The sequence below is a fragment of the Panicum virgatum genome, chromosome 3K (assembly GCF_016808335.1).
Source record: "Panicum virgatum strain AP13 chromosome 3K, P.virgatum_v5, whole genome shotgun sequence".
NCBI classification, from domain to species: domain Eukaryota; kingdom Viridiplantae; phylum Streptophyta; class Magnoliopsida; order Poales; family Poaceae; genus Panicum; species Panicum virgatum.
The window spans coordinates 60,957,575-60,979,283 of NC_053138.1; the positions used below are offsets into that span (position 1 = coordinate 60,957,575).

At 45.4% G+C, this 21,709-nt stretch overlaps 2 protein-coding genes across 3 annotated transcripts; both read left to right on the forward strand.

The window, feature by feature from the left end:
* Positions 1–1,847: 1,847 nt before the first annotated feature.
* On the forward strand, positions 1,848–4,166 carry LOC120700055. The gene is made up of 3 exons (XM_039984209.1): positions 1,848–2,742; positions 2,832–3,095; positions 3,186–4,166. The coding sequence occupies exons 1-3, from the start codon at positions 2,308–2,310 to the stop codon at positions 3,822–3,824; spliced, it is 1,338 nt and encodes a 445-aa protein (XP_039840143.1). The 5' UTR covers positions 1,848–2,307; the 3' UTR covers positions 3,825–4,166.
* A 1,286-nt stretch (positions 4,167–5,452) lies between these two features.
* Positions 5,453–10,157, forward strand: LOC120700056 (stress-induced-phosphoprotein 1-like). Of its 2 annotated transcripts, none has more exons than XM_039984212.1 (8): positions 5,453–5,716; positions 6,981–7,074; positions 7,160–7,210; positions 7,814–7,987; positions 8,354–8,533; positions 8,737–8,856; positions 9,064–9,197; positions 9,819–10,157. In XM_039984212.1, the coding sequence occupies exons 1-8, from the start codon at positions 5,568–5,570 to the stop codon at positions 9,889–9,891; spliced, it is 975 nt and encodes a 324-aa protein (XP_039840146.1). In that variant the 5' UTR covers positions 5,453–5,567; the 3' UTR covers positions 9,892–10,157. The 2 variants fall into 2 exon arrangements, with proteins under 2 accessions (XP_039840146.1, XP_039840144.1); XM_039984210.1 differs by having other exon boundaries at positions 5,463–5,716; positions 9,810–10,157.
* Positions 10,158–21,709: the final 11,552 nt, after the last annotated feature.

Here is a 21,709-nt window from a genome sequence, read left to right on the forward strand (position 1 = left end):
GACTTCTGAATCGTCGATGGGGAGGACGCCATGGCCCAGCGAGAGCTATGGTCCTTGCCTGTCGTCTTCACTGGTCGACAGTGCTCGTGTTCCGACGTCCAGCCTAGCGCATTAACCCCTGCCGCAGCAGCTCAGCGCGCACCACCGCGCTGCCGCCCTTGCATGCAGTAGTACTGACGAAACGGTTCGAGCAGGTGGACGGGCAGGCTTTGCTTTGGATCATGAGCCAACAATGCATTTTGCTTATTGATCATGTTTAGTTCCCACCCCGTAAACACAAAAACACAAAAATGCAAAATTTTGCGAAGGAATCTTGCTAATTTAAAGTACTAAATGAAGTCTATTTACAAAACTTTTTTGCATAGATGGGCTGTAAACCGCGAGACGAATCTAATGAGCCTACTTAATCCATAATTTGTAACAGTGATGCTACAGAAAAATCCGCTAATTATTGATTAACCATAGATTAATTAGCATCATTAGATTCGTCTCGCGATTTACAACACATCTGTGCAAAAAGTTTTGTAAATAAACTTCATTTATTACTTCAAATTAGTAAGATTCCGTCGCAAATTTTTTTTGGTTTACATGTCACGGGAACTAAACACGGCCATTGTTCTGCTTTTTTGCTTCGCTCCGGTTGGTTACTCATGTTAATGAACCGTGATTCGTGCTAATCTTCACGCATGGGCAACTAAAAAAAGTATATTTGCAAAAACTCTTTATGGATGAGTGCAATTTTTTGCGACGAATCTAATAATGACAATTAATCTATGATTGGCTACAGTAATGTTACATTAACCATTCTCAAATTGTGCGGTCAAAGGTTTTATTAGATTTGTCTCGCAAAGTAGCATAGGGGTTGAGTTAGTTTTGCAAACTGTGTTATTTAATACTTCTAATTAATAGTCAAAGATCACTCGATTATTGGTTGGAACTTGATGCGCCTGAACTGCAATCCTGTGCAATGTAGCCCCTGCACCATGTGTCTGCCTGCAGCCTGCCGTTCTGGAAGATGATACTAGAGTACTGTCGCCACTGCTGTAGCTGCCAGGGTTTTAAAATCCGACCGGACCGGCTTAACCGCCGCCCTCCGGTACCGGTTTACCGGATCGGTTAGGCCGGTAACCGGTGGAAACCGGTTGAATTCAATTCCAAATTCAAATAAATTCAAAAATTTTCATGCAACCGGTTCCGATCGGTTTACCGGCCGGTTTGACCGGTTTGAAATTCAAACGCTCCAGTGCAACCGGTTTACCGGCCGGTTTGACCGGTTTACCGACCGGTTTACCGGCCGGTTTGACCGGTTTGATTGGTGGGCCTTCATGGGCCGGCCCATTTTTTTCTTTTTCTTTTTTGATTTAACTTTAAATTCTCACAAACTATACTAAATGAATGATTTTTTGAGAAAATTTGACACAATTAGATTCATCACACCTTGAAGTATTTTTAGGAATTTTTTGGGGAATTTTCATTTTTTGAATTCAAATTTAAAATTTGAATTTTGGCTGGTCGGGTACCGGCCGAAACCGGAACCGGACCGGAACCGGAACCGGTCAAACCGGACCGGTTCCCACCGGTTAGGTTAACCTTGGTAGCTGCTGGGGACCTTCCATGAAACTGTACAGCAGCAGCAGCAGTAGTGCCCCACATTGATCTCCCAGTCCTGGCAAAGGATTTTTCTCGTTTGAAAATATTCAGGTTCCAGCAAAAGATGGTAGTACTCACAAGTCACAACAACACACTCACTGACCACATGCCTGCTCTGACCAGTGACCACCCCTTAAACCCCACTACTAAACCCTCCATCCATCTCTACTCTGTAGTCTGTTCCTCATCACAGCCATTAACCGCGGTTGATTACCCTGCCGTCCATCCTCATATGCAGACCATAATTGGCGGTTAGCTCGGAGACTTATCGGTCTCTTCTTCATTGTTTCTTTCATAAATGGCAACGAGTCGTAACCATTTCCGTGCTATTGATGCCGGCAGTCATTTGTGGTGAAGGGTACAAACTTGAAGGGAGGGACTGTAAATAGTTGCTCACATGGCCGGGGCAGAGGAGGAAGAAAGATGTGTGAGGCAGTGGAACAAATCTTCTACTACTAGCTTGCAGTGAAGTGAGCGTCAGAGAGTGACGAGTGATCCATCACAATTACATCGTGGCAAGAATACTTTCAGGTTTCCTCAGAGCCTCTGCTGCTTCATTCTGCCTCCTCTGCATCAGCAGCAGCTGCCAGTGCAAATGCTTGATGGCGGCGGCGGCGGGGCTGCAGGGTTGTAGGCTGTAGGGCGTCTTGTCGGCGGATGGGCAAGGCGGGCAGGTGGCTGAGGAACTTCTTCCTGCCGGGGAGGAAGGGGAGGTGGAAGGCCAACGACCGGGCGGACACAGACTGCCAGTCGGTGCTGTCGGCGCCGTTGCCGGCGCCGGCGGCGACGTCGTCCGTGAGGGAGAAGAGGCGGTGGAGCTTCCGGCGGCCGGGGTCGGCGGCGGGCAAGGCCGACGCGGGCGCGTCCGGCGGCCAGGGGCCACAGGGCCCGCTCGCGTCCTCGTCGTCGCACTGCTTCTCCGAGGCCGCGGTGCACGTCGTGGTGGTGCAGGACGACCAGCGCGCCGCCGCCGAGGTCGTGAACGCCGCCGCACCGGTTGCCTCCCTCCCGCCGCTGGCCCCGGCGAGGGGCTGCGAAGACGAGGAGGCCGCGGCGGCGATCAAGATCCAGTCGGCGTACCGATCGTACCTGGTACGTTCTTGGACGAGCTGCATTGCATTGCGCCACCATCAGTTCTTGGCTCGGCCATGGTGAAGCTAATTTGCGATGCCATTGCGCAGGCGAGGAAGGCGCTGTGCGCGCTCCGGGGGATGGTGAAGCTGCAGGCCATGGTGCGGGGCCAGCTGGTGCGGCGCCAGGCGAAGGTGACGCTCCGGCGGATGCAGGCGCTCGTTGACGCCCAGCGGCGCGCGCGCGCCGATCGGCTGCGCCTCCTCGAGGAGGAGGACGCCAGGCAGCAACTCGCCAACACCAACGCCAACGCCACGCCGCGGCAGCCGCCCAGCCGGCGCTCGCCGCTGCACCCGCTGTCCCGCAAGCCATTGGTAAGCAACGCCATTCTTAAAAAATTGGAAGCAATCGATCGATGGTCATGGCGCGAGAAGATCACAACGCGCGGTTGGGTTTTCTTGCAGGAGGCATTGGAGAACGTCAAGATCGTGGAGGTGGACGATGCCGGCGTGGCGCAGGGCGGGCGGCGCAGCAGCTTCTGCTCGACGACGCCGGGCCGCACGCCGGCGAAGGCCGCCGAGCTGTACCAGAAGGTGTCGCCGACGCCGTCAGCGCTGACGGACGCGAGCGCGCGGACGCTCAGCGGCCGGTTCGACGACGCGTCCTTGAGCTCCGCGTGGGAGTCGGCCCGGCGCGGCAACGCGGCGTGGCGCGCCGACCACCGCGCGCCGGCGGCGTTCGCGGCCGCGGCCTCCCCGAGCTACATGGCGAACACCAAGTCGTCGCGCGCCAAGGCGCGGCGGTCGCAGAGCGCGCCGAGGCAGCGCCCCTCGTCGTCAGCGTCCGGGTCCGCGGCGGCGGCCTCGCCGTCCCCGTCGTGGTGCGAGCCGCGGCCGCCGAGCCCCGGCGGGAGCGGCGGCGCGCGGCACAGGGCGTCGCTGGACCTGCCCGGCGCGCCCCGGAGCTCAGCGGGGCGCATGGAGCGGTGCGCGTCGCGGGCCCGCGCGAGCGTGGGCGACGGCGCGTCGCTCCCCAGCAGCGAGTGCGGGTCGTCGGGCACCGTGGGTCATCGTGGCAGCGCGCAGGGGGCATGGCATGGATGACCATCTGACTCTGACCAGTCCTGGCGAGTGAGGAGATTGTCTTTTACAGTAGAAACTCACAAATCTGAGGAATGGAACCTTCGATCATGGTGTGTTTGCGTGCCGGCTTTTGTCAGTGTGCAGCTGTGCGTGTTGTGTAGGAGATGATTTTTTTTATTTTCTTGGGGTGATTATTTGGTATTGGAGTGAGTGTGATAACGTTTTTTCAGTTCAGGTGCTTACAAGTGTAGACTGAAAGTCTGAAACAATCAATTGTTTAGCAATGGACGCAATTGGGCGTGCATGTTTTTGGGGTTAACTTCATTTGAAAACAATGGAAATTTGATCGGATTTTAATCATAACTTCTGCTTTGGCCAAAGTTTGACATAACCATGGCAATGGTTTGTTCGTGTAGCACTGCTATATGTATCGTCAGGGAAAAAAGATTTTCGAGGCTAGTATGGCGTGTGTTAGTTGCTGTTTATGAACTTTTTGGGGATGCATTCTTTTGATATGAAATGTTGCTTTATGAGATTTGACTGAAACTTTGCAAGAATGTTGCTTTATGAGATTTGACTGAAACTTTGCAAGAATCCGTATTTCGTTCTCACCTTTTAGCTCAAAAGAGCTGTGAAATTTAGTGCGGTCCGTAGACAACAGGCCAACAGCTGGTCTGAATTATTTTCAGCTTCTTATTCTGAATGTACTCCACAAGCTCCAGCCTGAAACTACACTCGCCATGGGCTTGTGTGAAACAAGGAAGCAGGCCTCTCTGAAACATTAGATGGACCCGGAAAGGCTGTTTTGGCGTTGCTAGATGGGCTTGTGGCCCATGCCCCTACAGCCACCTGCTTTCAGAATTCAGATCTTAAAAAAAACTGGTTTCAGGTTTATGCATTCTATGCAGTATGCACTACTAACTGCTTCTCTCTTAATCTCAAAAAAAAAACTGCTTCTCTCTTTCTTTATAAAAAAAACTCTGCTTCTCTCTTTCTTTATTAAAAATGCTTCTCTTTTTATGAATGTTGGGAGTCCTTTCGTGAAAAATAAAAGATAATAACAACACGATAATGCATCGTGCAAATGCCCTTGCTGAGGAGAACCATTAAGGACGAAGATGATGGAAAATTATTGGAAATAATACTATAAATACGAAAAATGATAAAATACGGTAGTTTTATTTTTCATATTGTTGAGTGTCAGATATTCAGTTGACAGCCACAAGTTTTGCGGTTTGCTTCCTTTGATCCAAATTTTAGTTTATTTTAACTGATTTTAAGTCAAACTTATCTCACAACAACTAAGTTTATATAAAAAATATAAGAGCATCTCCTGCATCAAAATAAATAGTATATTTTATGGTGGATTGAATGAGATCAAATGTTATGGGTGTTAATGTATTCTGTTATAAATTCGATAAAATTAGAGCAGTATGAGCACTACTGAAGTTAATACTTGAGACGATATCATGAATGATAAATGACTCAGGTTGGGTGCTTGGATTTTATCACTGCCGTTGCAATCCTGCAGTAACTCATGGTGCTGATTTAGCTGATAGCTAGTGTTGATTTGGTGTGAGAGAAAAACACTGTCATGTCACATGTCACGTGCTTCTATGTCCGAGCAAAACATTTGCAGTAAAGGAAATACTCCGACAGGAAATTATAGAATTGGGAAAAAAAAGAAACTGAGAAGGAGAAGAAGAGAGAGGCGAGCTCGCGGGCCCAAAACCCTAACCCGCGGACTCCTTGGCGGCGGCGGCGATGGCGGGCGGCGCCGGAGAAGGGGTTTCGCCGTCGGCGGCGCTCAAGGACCAGGGGAACGAGCAGTTCAAGTCGGGGAACTACCTCAAGGCCGCCGCGCTCTACACGCAGGCCATCAAGCTCGACCCCGACAACGCCACCCTCTACAGGTTCCGCTCCCCACCCGCTCCCCTTCCTCATCCTTGCCTGCCTTGCGGGTGCAGTAGCTATACGCGTGGCCGATCTCGGTGCTTCCTTTTGAGGGGAAGTGGCGGGGTGCTGCGTCACATGGTGTGTTGCGATGTGGCGTTTGCCCGATTAGCGTGGGGCGACGAACAGATTGCGCTCTGTGGCGTGACTGATCGGGGCGCGTTCCTGGGGTTGGATCGAGCCATCGAGGGTTGCGTACTTAAGCATTGAGAGTGTAGGACCCTGGCGGCCGTTCAGTATTATGAGATTGCGTGTTTGTGGTCCATCTGTGGCGATTCAGGGGATGATTTGTAGGCTTGTTCCAGGCTGTTGGAAATGCAAATTAAGTTGCTCAACTTACTTGGCTAGCCCCTTTGCTTTGATGGCTGAATGTACCAGAAGCTAGGTGGTGCTCTGGGAGTAAGATTCTGAATCTAGTCATATTCTTCTGACGTAACATCCGGAATCTGATGCTGTGGTGCTACTTACTGATGGCATCCAGCGAGCGCCTGCAATATCGCAACGGAATGTATCTGCAGGGCTGAATGAGCCAGTTTCTGGGATGCCCTTTTGTCTTTTGTCTTCTGTCATTCCTATACGGATAAATTCCATTCATCGCATGTGATTGCTAAGTAGCTGGCTCGAGAAGCATTACTTTTGAGTGTAGATACAATTAGCATTCCCTAACAGGAAAGAAAAAAAAACGCTTCATGTTCAAAATGAATTTTCCTTTCTTTTCTTATGCTGACATATATTTGTACACCCATAATAAATTAAAGATGCGATAAAAACTGCCAAACCTTTCCTGGTTTATGATATTTTAAATGTAACGCAAACTGACCAGAAACTTCTGAATAAGCATAGAAAGAGTCCTTCCTTTGCATGCGCAGTTCATTTATGGTATTGGGTCTGTGCACATAACTCACTTGTTGCTCTAAACCCAAAACCTTTTACAGCATCCATTTTTTGAAATGGAGATGTATATGAGTTAAGGAATGCATATACAGGGGCAGAACCATACGATTCCTGTGGGGAAGGGACTGTACGAAGTGCTTAGACAAGACAGTCATATGTTTTATTTCAGGAGATGCCAAAAAAAGTTGTAAATTTTGAATTGCTTTCTTGTAGCTGACTACAGTCAGCAACAACTTTTGTGGAAAAGTATCTATGGCATACTTCTATTGTTTTGCTTTTACAAGCTCTTCAAGAGTTCTAATTTATGCTTTTCATTTTAATTTCTTTCAGCAACCGAGCTGCAGCTTTTCTTCAGCTGGTTAAGCTTAGTAAAGCACTTGCTGATGCTGAGACAACAGTCAAGCTGAAGCCAGAGTGGGAGAAGGTATATTGCTGTCAGGGTGCCCTGTAACTTACATTTTGTTTACTTGACTGTCTGATTTCACAGCCTTTATTCTTTTGTAATATAGGGTTATTTCAGGAAAGGTTGTGTTTTGGAGGCCATGGAGCGCTATGAAGAGGTGAGACTAAAAGGAAAGTCCCCCTTGTTAGTTCCACTCAACGCCCAGGGATGATGCAATCTTTTTTTTCCCCTTTACTTTCATAAACTTTGACTAAGTCTTACATCATTACATGCCCTAGCAAATCCAGAAATAAAGTTTGAATAGTTCGCACATTGATTGCATGCATTAACTGTAAAGTTCAGCAGATGGAACTCTGATGGTTCAGTGATGTTTCTTCTGATGAAAACAATAATTGGATGAACTGAAGTACTCATATAATGAAGAAAATTTAAAATTGGCTTGGTTAGATTTACTCGTTTACATTGTACTAACAAAGGAAAAAAAACTTGTTCTTGTATATGACCAATAGATTGACTTCTGTCAATGCCTAATTTGGCCATTTGTTGTGACTGAACTATGGCCTTCTTTGCTACTATTTTCCTCTTCCCGAGTATAGTTCTGGAATTTCTGGTTAAATTGCTTAAATGAGGCCTTGTGGTCTCTCTAGTTACAGCATGAGATTTGTATCATCTGCAGTATCTACAGCAACCAGTTCTTTGATGTTTTTTTCCATGAAATGGAGATTTAGCTGATTTTTAGTTCATCTTTTCCATGGTGAAGGCAATATCTGCTTTTCAGACAGCTTTGCAGCACAATCCACAAAACACAGAAGTCTCGAGAAAAATCAAGAGGCTTTCTCAGTTGGCAAGGGAAAAGAAGCGAGCTCTTGATGTAGAGAGCATGCGTTCCAATGTTGATATTGGGAAGAACTTGGATTCTCTGAAAACCGAGTTGGTGAGTTTTATTGTTAATTACTTGTGAGTGTAAGATTCCCCCACAATGTTCTTTATTCAATGCTACTGCATGTAAAATTGCCTTGACAAGAAGTCAGCAACATATAGCCAGCAAGCTGTTCCACTTCCATGGTCTTTCAAATTTTCATATGTTACTGTTTTTTTTTTCTTTCGTCATGTCAATATAGATATACCTTAATCTGTTTTTTTTCTGCAACTGCGTACTCAGATGCAACTTGTGTACTATATTCATGAAGTTGTATATGTTACCAGTTTGAGTTTCAGAAATGACAGAAAAAAAGGAGACAGTTTTAGACAAGGTATCTTTCATCATTTATGTGTTAATATCCGTATATTTTCTTTTCAGGCCACAAAGTATGGAGATGTAGAAACAGGGCAGAGTATCTTTTCGTTTGTTGTTAATGTGATAGAATCAGCAGTAAAGGATTGGCATGACACAGGAAAAGTTGATCCAAGGGTCAATTTTCTTCTCGATGAGCAGAAGACTAATACTCAAAAATATCTCCCAGTGGTTAACATTGACAAGGTACTATGCAGCTACAGAACACTTCATTTTGCAACTTAACATAAACTTCTGCATTGTACAAGCACATGTATGATCTTGATTCTTGAAATTTACTTAGGTTCTGTTGGATTCTTTTTTGTATTTCTTAAATTTTCTGCTAGTAGTTCCACTCTAAATTTATAACCACCTCTATAACAAACCCTTATGCTTGTTTATTTCCCTAGGCCTTTGAGTCACCCCAAACTCACGGTGAATGCTTCACATTTTTGCGGCAATATGCGGAGGATTCTTTTGCGAAGGCTGCTTGTATGGTGGCAGCTAAGAGCATCATCTCCTACCCACAGGTCCAGTTCACACTCTACTGCTCTATTACATGTTGGTATGAGTTATGTGTTTTCATAATTAACTGATGCTGCCTTGGCACTGTCAGTTATTTTTCTTGACAAGATAGTGTTTAGCATTGTCAGTATTGATGCTGTACATTGCATTGTGTCGTGTGTACCAGAGTGAAAGTGGAAGACTAACATGATCTATTATATATTCATATGCAGGTCTGGAAAGGGCAAGGATCCAGAAAATGGAAGCTTGAGCAGAGTGATGGGTTCTTTGTACAATTTGAATCGCCAGCTCTAAGGAAGATATGGTTTGTGCCCAGCACAAAAGAAAAGGGTCGAACATTGTGCAGGTAATTCTCTCTTTCTGAGATATCCCACATTTTTAGTTACCCGACAGTTTGGAAGTAGTTAATTTGTAATTAGTTTAACCTCCCAAATGGGTGGCCGTATCAGCATTTGCCTAAATGTTAACGACTAAAATGTTGCTGAGGGCTGAGTTTAGGCTAACCACAACTAGTAATAGCTGTCTACGCCCTGCTGCACATGTTGAGTTTGTTGCAATGTTCAGAACATGAACAGTAGTTCGTGTGTTGATGGTAGCTTAGCACGAGCGAATTGTGCCTGCAGGCTGTAACCTCAACTGGAAAACAGAAACGACAAGCCTGGCACACACACCTGCGGCCACCTTTGCTGAGATGTGTACCCAGCTGTTTGCGCTATCCATTACCCTGTGACCCGCCCCACTTTCTGTGACCCTCAGATGCACCCGTCGCACCGCCGTGTACTTTACAGTTTGTACACGCGCCCTCCGCTGATGCGTTCCGTTTTGCTTTCCTGCTTTCCTAACCTGTTGGATAGGCAGCTTAGCATTGCCATCAAAGCCCCTCCCTCTCTCTCCCCTGCTCTTTATGGCAGTCACAAGGTTTATACTGACGATGTACGGTGCTTACCTCCCTTTATTGCGCGTGCAGGAGCCCTGAGACCTTGGACATCGGCATCCATGAGGTCCTCCCCCGGATATTCAAGGAAGCAGCAGCGGCTTGATGAAGAGGCAAACGAGCAAGGCTGCACGTATGATCGGTACCCGGCTCGGTTTTCAGCTGGAATATTGGGGTGTTTCTGAGATGGTTGGAATCGATCTTGAGGGGTTCTCTGTGTGCCGAGGGACTCGGAAATTTTGCTGCTCTGTGGCTCTTGCTGTTTGTTGTATGTCCAGTGTGTTCAAAAGCCTGCGGTCGTGCAATTTCAGAATTTGTTCTAGAATTTCCATCCATTGAATCGGGCCATTCTAGGTGTTTGTGTCACGTTTACCCTCTGTGCTGGTGACGTGCTGTGTACTGCATCCTAGAGACTTAGAGAGAGAAAAGAGGAGAGATGGTTGCTGCCTTGCTGGTGGCGGATGCCCTGGTGAAATGGCAACCCGATGCATCTGCATCAGGAGGATGATGAATTGTTGATGGAAAGCGGAAGGGAACAGCTACATACCTAGGCGGATTGGGGTCATGAACAGTGCCCAGTCCGTGATACAGATATCGTGATCTTCTCCCCCCCTTTTTTTTTCTTGGATTGATGATTTGTACTGCAGTGACCCTCGGCCCACGACCACTCTACTACAATCCTAGGCCCGTGATCGTGATGAGCACATCCTGGATCTAGAGATTCTAGAAGAGGCGGAGGCAGGGGAGGCCTCACGTCTCCATCGGTTCGGTTGCGCGGCGCGGTTGTCGCCGTCGTCGTGCCGTCCGGCGAGGCCGGCGCCGGCAGCGGGCGCGGGGGGAGCACGTGAGCGGCCGGCCATCTGTTGGCGCCATGCCATGCCAGTAGGCAGCAGGCAGCAGGCAGTAATGGCGCGTGGCAGGCGGTATTTACGGCCGCGGGTGCGATCGATCGGCCGGGGAGCTTTCGCCGCAGTAATGGCGGGGATGGCTCACTGTCACTTGTGCCGCCGCTGCCATTGCATCGATCTGCAGGCGCCGAGGGGCACGCATCACACCTTGCTAATTCTCTCCGTCTGCGGTAGCTGCCGTTGGTCCATGCAATGCATCTCCGACCTGTGGCCCTCCACGCTAGCTCGCTTGCTGTTCCTTGCACTAGCTTGCATCATGCGTAACTATGCACGCGTTCGCACGGATTCGAGTTGCCTTGCCACGTTAGTTAACGTACCGTCCCGCCCGGCGGGCACCGCCCACCGGCGAGGACGTACGGGCCGGCACGGCAGCATGATGCACGCACGCGTCGCCGCAAGCGTTTGACGACCTTCCGTTCCACGGGACGGCCGGCGGCGTGCGCGTAGCCCAAACAAAAAAAGAAAAAAAATCACACGGAAAAAAGACGTGAGTGAAGGAAAATACTAACTAATTTTAAATACTCTCTATTCCAAATTATAGTTCGTTTGACAATTTTTTAAAATCTAAAGTTTGACAACTCGTCTTAATAAAAAATCTGTGCAAAATATCATTTTTTTTTGTTGTGGCTTGCTTTATTAATACAAGTTCTTCAAGAATGATGACTTAAATTTGATGATGTTTGCGCAATTTTTTTAATAAGACAAATGATCAAATTTGAGGTAAAAGAAAGTCAAACTATAATTTGAAATGGAGGGAGCAACTAATTACTTAATAAGTTGCTTGCTTAAAAGAAGAAGAGGAGGAGGAGAACAGCCGGATGCTGCTAATAGGGGGTACTACTTGATTATTACTGTGTTCTCCTCAGCAGCAGCTAGCAGTTTGGTTGTGGGACCCAAAAAGCGCCACCGTCCAGGGACATCTGGTGGTACGGTAAATCCCTGCCGGCCGTCACCAATTATCCCGTTTGTCGAACAAAGCCGGGGCAAAAGGCAAGTGCAAGAAGGAGGCACCATGATGCCTTCAGCTTTCAGCCACTCAGTCAAAGGCTTGAGATTGAGAAGACCTTCTTCTCTTTCACTTCTCGGCTTCCGTGAACACGCGCGGTCAAAGCGGACGGGTCAAAAAATGAAGATAAAAAAGTAGCAAAGGGAGATAAATCGAAGGTCGGCCGTATTTGCGAATGCGTCCCTCCGTGCTTGAAGTTTTGCTCGGACGGGCCTGCCTGTGGCTGGTGTGACAGAATGCGCAGCCATATCGTTATTTATCCGGCACACAGATGACACACACACACATATATATCGTTATTTATCTATTTTCTAATGCATTAATTCTCTTATAGAAAAAAAAATGCTGCCGCCTTCATCTTCCATAGTATGCATGCATAGTACGGTTTGGTCCAGATTGAAGTTTGCATGGAGATATTAGTTTGCACCTGATATATTCCTTAATAATAATGCGAGCAACTTATCTTAACATGCGGTTTTCGTTCTTGGAAAGAAATACTACTTAATTATCTAGCTCTTGAACTGCCTATATATATGTGATCTAGAAACATGTACACTGATTTTTATATATTTTCACCATAAGGAATCTAACCAATGCAAATGAGCTACGATGAATCTGCATCTCAAATCACTTATGTTCATCGTAAAAAACACAGGTTGCAGGAAAGCTAGCTGTGAAGAAAAAAATACACATGTATTTATGACACCAAGGGTGCAGATCAAGATGCAGGAGCCAGCCAGAGCACGCGTTAGATCTGAGCATGCATGAAGAAGCTTTGAAGAAGCTTGGATTGGGGATCCAATGCAGCTAACAAGAACACCACAGCATTACTGTGTGCGAGAGAAAGAGCAGTAGATCGAGCTGTAGAGGTCAAGTTGTATTGTGTACATGGGGGTCGCTTTCCCAGGCTGCTGCATCCATGTATCTTTTGGTATCATGAGATGCAGCTAGTTTTGTTTTATTAATAATGGGCGTCTCTGCGTGCGCATTGGATTCCGCCGCGACTCCATGTGAGGCCGGTCCCTGTCGGATTTCGTTTCGTATCATGCATGCACGTACGCACCATGCATTCACCCCATTGTCGATCGATATTATGCAATAGATAATTCAGTTGTCAGTATTTTCTCGACTGATACAAAATTTATCGGTGTGCTGCAGTAGATAGCCAAGAAATGTTCATTAACTGTGTAGGAGTAAATTCGTGCATCAGAAAAACGGCGAAATGTTGTGACTTCGTGTGCCCGTGGATAAAGACTGGCTGCATGCAGGAGGGACAGTAAAGACCGAGGTTTAAGCATTAAAGGTCGCTTCTTTTCACTAATAGGTATATAATGATGGATAGGTACGGTGTACTAATGTTTTTTTGCCTTGATCATTATTATGCTCATCCTAAATAATAAGACTATCATCTATGAATGGAGGGAGTATAGTTCAGTCAAAACTTAAAAGGTAGATCATTCTTACCATTTTATTTAGTTAGTCTTAAAAAGATTAAAGAAAAAGGTGGTATATTAGCTCTTCTGCATGAAGTTAGTTTCAAAAAAAAAATCGCTACACTACTACAGAATAGGTCTTTGTTCCAGGCCATTTGTCCCGGCAGCCTTTGGGCCCGGGACAATAGGTGGCTTTTGTCCCGAGTCCAACGGCTAGCCGGGCCAGCGGGGGGGGGGGGGGGGACAGGGGCCTTTTGTCCCGGTTGGAGACACCAACCGGGACAAAAGGCCTTTTGTCCCGGTTGGAGACTCCAACCGGGACAAAAGGCCTTTTGTCCCGGTTGGTGTCTCCAACCGGGACAAAAGGCCCGCGTACCCTTTTGTCCCGGTTGGAACCACCAACCGGGACAAAAGGCCTTGGCCCCCTTATCCCCTTCCCTCTCCCCCCGTCCGAGCCATTCAGCTCACTTGTTTCTTGCTGTTCTCGGCTCTGGAGAGAGGAGTTCTTGCTCATTTCTTCACCACATTTGTGAAGATCTTTGATTCCCCGTCCATTCATCGGCGCTAAAGGTTTGGGGCTTGTTTTTCTCTTCTTACTTGGCTTGTATAGCTCATTTCATGCTTTAGAAATAGAGAAAATGTGTAGCTAGCTCATTTCTTAGACATTTAGCTAGATTGCATATGTAGGTGTGATTTTCTTTTAGATTTAGATGAGTACGTGGATAGTAGAAATTTTTAGAATGAGTGTAGACACTTCATGTGATGTACTTGTATACATGACCATATTGTGGATAGTTGATTTTTGTATTCATGAATGAATTAATGAAATGAGTATATTAGAAATTTTTGTATTATGAATGGATTATTTTGACACTCTAGTGATGTATTTATTCAGGCTCACATTGAAACCATCTAGAAGCTAAAAAAATCTTTATTTCGAAACAAGTATACGTCGTTAATCTCCATCCAACGGTGATGGCACTACCTTTCGGGAATACACGATGCGCTATAAGCACATCGCGAATCGGTTGGTCGCATCACCAGCACTTCCGATTGATAAGAAGACAGCATTTGACGCAGTCAGCATGGTCGTTGTTGTACTTAGAGCATATCCTCGGACCAGTATTTCTACACAACATGTTCCCATTCGAAAGGTTCATGGGGGTACTCAAGAAATGTGTTCGTAATAGAGCTCGTCCAGAAGGAAGCATTGCCAGTGCCTACGGAATAGAGGAAGTCATTGACTTTTGTGTTGACTTTATTGATGACCTTAAACCGATTGGAGTCCCTGAATCGCGATATGAGGAGAGACTAACTGGAAAGGGTACATTAGGAAAGAAATCTTATGTCTGCACAGATAATTTCTCATTCAAGAAAGCGCATTATACGGTTCTTCAACAATCATCCTTGGTTGACCCATATATCGAGGAACACAAGAAAATTCTGCTCTCCAATTTCCCGGAAAAGTCTGAGGCATGGATTACACGTGAGCACATGAACTATTTCTGCAGCTGGTTGCGGAAGCATCTAATGCATAACATGGATATAAGTGAACAACTGTTCTTATTGGCTAGGGGACCATCTTGGAATATCTTAACATACCAAGGGTACGAGATAAATGGAAACACATTTTATACGATAGCCCAAGATAAAAAGAGTATCAACCAAAACAGCGGTGTTCGTATGGATGCCTCGGACAATAATGGAAAAAAAGACACATATTACGGCTACATTGAAGAGATATGGGAGCTGGATTATGGTCCCAATTTCAAGGTGCCTTTATTTCGTTGCCAATGGGTTAAGCTATCTGGAGGAGGGGTAACAAAAGATGAGTATGGGATGACAATAGTTGATCTCAACAATCTTGGGTATAGAGACGAGCCATTTGTCCTAGCCCAGGATGTCGCTCAGGTTTGCTACATTAAGGACATGTCCAGCAAGCCAAAGAAGGGGATAAACAAGCAAAAGGATGAGCCTAAGCGACACATAGTTCTAGCAGGAAAGAGAAACATCGTTAGAGTGGAGGACAAGACAGACTTGTCAGAAGAATATAATAATTTTGTTGCCATTCCACCTTTCGAAGTAAATGCCGATCCATGCATCCTGCTAGCCAATGATGATGCTCCATACTTGCGCCGTGATCATAATCAAGGGACATTTGTGAAGAGAAAGTCTGTTACCGCTAATCCTTCATGTACTTGAATCATTTTATATTATTGTATAAAAACATAATCGCAATTCGAATACTTTTATCATATATGTACTGTACAATTATATTTTATGTGTTATATATATTATTTTATATATTTTTCACTTAATTACCACACTTAATTATAATTTTCATTCAATAATGGATTACTCAACTAATTTTATTTATTTCATGAAATTACATTCACATTAACACACTATACTCTCTCACTAACCCACACAATCTCACTAACACAAACTATCTCTCAAACTCACACACTACTCATTAATATCATGAAATTACTTAATTTTATCTAAAATTCACTTTTTAAACGTTAATATCGTGATAGAATCCACTTTCTGTCGAAAAGTAACAGTTTGAAAAAATTTGTTCACCTAATATATTTTTGCATGGTCAAAATAACAAATATGATTTCAAAAAAGTTAGATATTTCATTGACCCAATCACTTGAATGAAAATTAATTATTTTTGTTGCGTGTATCAAGTTTATATAGAGATAAGAAATTTTGTTCCATAATTTTTGGAATCATAATTTTATTATCTGAATTAACAAATGAAAGCCAATTTTAAAAGAGAAGTAAAAAGAAACAAAAACAAACATAAGATTAGGCGGGAACGAGGGAAAACGGGCCCCTTTTGTCCCGGGTGGTAGATCCACCCGGGAGTAAAGGTGGGCCGCGGGCTGGGAATTTTCCCGGCCTGCCTAAAAACACCTTTTGTCCCGAATGAAGCCACCACCCGGGACAAAAGGCCCTTTTGTCCCGGGTCGTTGATTCACTCGGGACAAAAGGAGGGGGCCTTTTGTCCCGGGTGAATCCACGACCCGGGACAAAAGGGCCTTTTGTCCCGGGTGGTGGCTTCACCCGGGACAAAAGGCCCCCCATATATTTCCTTCCTCCTTCGCCCTTCCCCCTAACACTTGGTTTCTCATCTGCGCCTGGTGCCGCCACCGTCCCCTGCTCTCCCCACCGCGCGAGCCCAACGTCCCCGAGCACCGCCGCCATCGACGTCGCCGCCCAACGTCCCCGAGTGCCGTTGTCCCTGCGACCGCCGCCGCCGTCGACGTCCGCCATCCCGGCCCGGACCCCGCCGCGCGAGCCCAACGTCCCCGAGCGCCGCCGACCTCACGCCGCCGCCCAGAGCCCCGCGTCCTCTGGCTCGCCCCGCCGTCGCCTGTGGGCGCCCTCGCCGTACGGGCGCCACGCGCCGCCCTGGCCCTGCCACTGCAGCGCCCAGCCGGCGCCGCCCTAACCCTTATGTGTTTTATTTGTTTAAATTTGTTTAGAAATTAGTTTAAATATGGATTATTTGTTTAAATTTGAAAATATGGATTATTTGTTTAGAAATTATGTTGTAAAATATAGATTATTTGTTAATTTGTTTAATTTTGTTGACAAATAGGGTGTTAATTACTTTTGAAATTATATTATTTAGAGTTCATGTTATTTAGAGTGAAATCATAATTTGTTGTGTAAATAAAGGTATATTTACAAATTTTTAAATGTATGAATGTATGTATGTATGTGTAAAGTGAGTTTAAATTTCTTTTAAATATTTCATGTATATTTCTTGAATTACTTAGTGAAAAAACCTACTAGAATATTTCATATATAGATGATTTCAAGTTTATTTCTTGAATTACTTAGAGAATATTACTCGACCTCGTCCATCGATCGGTACTTAGTGAAAAAACCATCTAGAATATTTCACACTCGATACTTAGTGAAATTATAGATAGAATATTTCGTGTATATTTTTTGAATTACTTAGAGAATATTTCTTGACCTCATCCATCGATCGGTACTTAGTGAAATTATCGATAGAATATTTCTTTTATATTTCTTGAATTACTTAGAGAATATTTCTCGACCTCATCCATCGATCGGTACTTAGTGAAAAAACCGTCTAGAATATTTCATATATAGAATATTTCAAGTTTATTTCTTGAATTACTTAGAGAATATTACTCGACCTTGTCCATCGATCAGTACTTAGTCAAATGCTCGCAAATATGTGGATTATTTAGAGAATTTTTTAAGGGTTTTATTTGTATTCATATTTTAGTTACGATGGACCCGCGACACACAGACGCGGAAGACGAACAGTTCCTGTTGAATATGATTGGCGAAGGTCAAGGAGATGTCCCTGAACAAGCTGATGATGGCAGCAATACCGACATATATTTGAATATGTCCGGTGATGGAATTGAGCCACCATCTATTCAGGATGACGCTGCTGCTGAACAAAGTGCTAATGTACATATCACAACTATACTTATTTGTAGTGACAATCATATTTTCATCTGAATCTATATGAATACTATGAATGTTTTTTTATAGCCGTCTGGATCATCGTCGCAGCAAAAAAAGACGAAGCGATGCCCAACAAAAAAACTGGAAGGACGGTTCATTATAACGGAAGTTGGTCCAGATGGCGAACCGATCGCTCCAGAAGCTGCCGCCAAAAAATTCATAAGACAATCCGGATGTATTGTCAGGGACCACATCCCGATCAGATTCAGGCTCTGGAAAGCTTCCAATCCAAGCGAGGAACGGGATGGGGTACCCGAAAGAGAAAAAGAATGGTGCTGGCGGGAGCTTAACAAAAACTTCACGGTTCCAGCTGAATTCGAAGAGATATGCAAGCGCTGGACCCTGAGTAAGATGGCCGAACAGCTGCAATCATTCAAGAAAATTTTGACAAAGAAATATATCAAGACCGGGACCACACCCGTATTTACCGGCGAGCTCGAAAAGCTCAGGGGTCACTGGGATGCATTTGTGGAATACAAGTCTTCAGAGCTTGGGCTTCAGAAGGTGCAGAAGGCCAAAGACAACGCCTCGAAGAAAGTGTACCATCACACTCTAGGCCAAGGAGGCTACAAGCTTGCAATACCCAAATGGGAGAAGATGAAGCGGGATCTGCTTGACAGAGGCATCCAACCTGCGACCATGAACTAGCCTGAAAGGTCAAGGACATGGTTTTATGGTCACGGGGGAAACTTGGACCCATTGACTGGTGACTGCATCTATGGGCCAAACATCCAGCGAGCAGTCCAGAGACTACAGGAGGCCATACAAGCAGCGGCTGAGGGAACATTCCACCCGGATAGAGAGAGGGACGAGCTGACTTACGCCCTTGGGAATCCAGAGCATCCGGGTCGCACAAGAGGCAAAGGCGTGGTTCCGTGGAAGTATGGGTTCAGGGATTACATTGAATCATATAGAAGCCGGCAAAGAAGAAAGAATGATGAGCGGGAGCACTTGCGAAGGCTAGAGGAACGACTCATGTCACACGATCAAAGACTGGAGGAAGAGGTTCAACGCCAAGTGGCCATAGCAATGAGCCAGCAACAACAAGTGCAAACGGTGCCTCCAGAGCCTAATGTCGCAGCCGATCACCTGTCTCAACGGAAAAACAGCTGCGCTTCCACAGACTTCACCGTCGCCGAGCCAACAGGGATCCAGGCCGCAGTTGAAGCGTCGGCCCCGCAGCGATTTCCAGTGGATGAGATCACCCAGCGGACACCTTGTGACCTGCAGACTGCCGTTAAGAACTTAATGTTCACTGTTGCGTACGGTACCGCCATGCCAACCCAACCAGGCGACGTGTACCACGGGCAGCAAATTCCGCCTAGATACACAAGAGTTGGCGTGGAGCAGATGTGTCAGGGTTGGGAGACGCTCGAGCTTGATATTCCTGAAAGCGATGGGGAGAGGACACTAGCAGAAGGCATTCATGGCTACATCCTATGGGATAAGCGCTACATTGTCCTAAAGTCGGATGATCAAACACCAAGACCGGCATCTCAGCATGCCTCTCCAAGACCGGCATCTCCGCAAAACTCCCCAAGGGCAGCACTGTCTCGGCAAGGTTCACCGGCACATTCTCCATCACCATCATCTCATGCGCCGATGAACACTCAAGCGTCACCGTCGCCTCCATGATCACCCCCTCTGCCGCCGGCAAAGAAGCAGAAACGGCCGCCGGCAAAGAAGGTAGCTGCACCGGCTAAGGAGGCTCTAAAGAAGAAGGAAAAGGAGAAGAAAACCAAGGAGGCTCCTATTAAACCCTAGGACATGAGCCTTGAAGAATGCGATCGGATAACTCAAGAAAGAGTTAAAGAGCACTTCAAGTCGAAGCCGAAGCCGGAGCCCGAGAAAGTGATAAATCCGATAGATTTGAATTTTTTTTAAGGGAATGTGCGAAGCAAATAAGAGAAAATTCATTCCGAGATACCCCCTTCAGACTACGAACGCACAATTATCAAAACTACTGAGAAAAAGAAGAGACAATCAAAGTCGTCGTCGTCCGACGTTCCACAGCTCGGAGCCCAAAAGAAACAATCAATAGAGCCTCTCGTAGTGGGACAGACGACGCAAGAACAAGACTTTGTTACATTTTTGAAAGAATCAAACCTGACGGCGGCTCAGATTGCAGGGGGAGAAGATATTCCAAAGGCCGATGTGGTCGTCAAATGGACGTTTGAGATCGGCAAAACTCTTGTACCCCCGAAGTAGTGTCTGTGCTTACAACGCAAATGTATAAGCTGCACCAGCACTACATGCGTGCGATGGCCGATTGCATCTTCATGCAGGGCGCAAAGATTAAAGATGACGATTTCTTACGGGGGGAGGCCATTATATGGATAAACTGGGAAGAAATTTACCAACTATTCCATCAGGAGGCCCTCAACATCTCTATGGTCGGGTTGTGGGTTCTGTAAGTATTTTACTCTCCTTACGTATTGTTTTGCATGATCTCAACATACTGATCTCTTGATTTATCCGGTGTAAATATATATGTGTGTGTATGTGTTAAATTTCTATTTATGAGTATGTATGTATGTATTAAATTTCCAAAAGGCGAATTCTACTATGTAATTAAGAACGAATATACCTATGTAATTAAGTACGAATATACCTATGCAAATATGATGGAGTATGTATGTATTATATATATAAACACTGCAATAATATATATGTGTATATATATATTTATATAATATTGGTCCTAGACATTTTCATATGTAAAGGAATTCACATGTATAGATATGTGTATACACATATATATATATAAGTGAATTAATTTATATATGAAAACTATATAAGACAAATATTATATAAGTAACTATATATATATTAGTGGAGATCATACACACTGAATTCCAATACATAAGTTTAATTGAAATGCAAAAGTATAATTGAAATTTAAAAAAATTGAGAAAATGAAAACATGAAAAAAAAAGGACATTTTGTGCCGGTTGGTAACACCAATCGGGACAAAAGGGTGCGCCAGCCATGTGGGCGCTGGCAGCACCTTTTGTCCCGGTTGGTGTTACCAACCGGGACAAAAGGGCACCCCTTTTTGTCCCGGACTGGCGTTCTCGGTTGGGAAACCGGGACAACAGGGGTTTCCCAACCGGAACAAATCAACGTTTTTTTAGTAGTGCTAGCTAGTACGATAGATGGAGTAATAAGCTAGTGCTTCGCTAACTTTGTGCATTACAGCTCGGTGCGAGCGAAAGCGTTTTTTTTTTAACCTGCGCTTTCGTATGAAGATGACGCATCAAGCGCTGGAGGTTAGCATGTTCCTGGTTAAACACCGGGTCATTTTCCAGGACGATATCTTTTCAGGGCAATTTTCCAGGGCGACAGCGACTTAACCATCCTTCCCTGTAAACTACAGGTCATCAGTTACCCAGAAAATAACCGGTGGAGAAACTACAAATATTCAGTTTTTTTAAAGGAGAAACTACACATTTTTCGCCGCTAGAAACAAGCATGAATAATGCGATCGAGCTGCTTTTTTTTTGAAAAAAAAACAGCGGCATGCATCAGGTTGCGTGTCAAAAAGGAAGAACGGGATACTGTGCGTGCAGCTTGATTTGCATTTGCCATTGCCACTGATCTGATCCTCTCTATCTTGTGCTCTTTCTATATATTTTTAAGTGGAAAGTCATGTCACAAGGTGCCAAAGAAAGGCTAGCTAGCTGCAGCCAGTGACTGGCCCTTTTTGTGTGTGCATGCATTAATTTTTTTCCCTTCAGATGCATGTACACAGTGTAGACCACTATAATATGGTGCAATTGTGATTGGTGGATGCATGCCATGTTTTAAAATAAGTCAACTTGGGGGTTTGGTGATTGCACGGGAAAATCAGATTGGGCTTTCCTATATCATTGAGCACTGCCCTATGAACCCTAGCTACTAGCTTAGTATAAAAAATAGAGGTTAGGATTTTTTTTTGAGGGATCGGTTAGGATTTTGGCTTATCATGCATTTAAATAATATATACATGTTAATTTTATATGCAGTAAACTCAGTGGTAGTGGAACTGGCAGAATGGGGTCTATGCTGCCTTTTGTT

Coding starts and splice junctions, on each gene's coding strand:
- LOC120700056 (XM_039984210.1), top strand. CDS start 5,568: ATGGCGGGCGGCGCCGGAGAAGGGGTTTCGCCGTCGGCGGCGCTCAAG. Junction 7,075..7,159: donor TGAAGCCAGAGTGGGAGAAG/GTATATTGCTGT, acceptor TTTGTAATATAG/GGTTATTTCAGGAAAGGTTG. Junction 8,857..9,063: donor GCATCATCTCCTACCCACAG/GTCCAGTTCACA, acceptor ATTCATATGCAG/GTCTGGAAAGGGCAAGGATC.
- LOC120700055 (XM_039984209.1), top strand. CDS start 2,308: ATGGGCAAGGCGGGCAGGTGGCTGAGGAACTTCTTCCTGCCGGGGAGG. Junction 2,743..2,831: donor CGGCGTACCGATCGTACCTG/GTACGTTCTTGG, acceptor GCCATTGCGCAG/GCGAGGAAGGCGCTGTGCGC. Junction 3,096..3,185: donor CGCTGTCCCGCAAGCCATTG/GTAAGCAACGCC, acceptor GTTTTCTTGCAG/GAGGCATTGGAGAACGTCAA.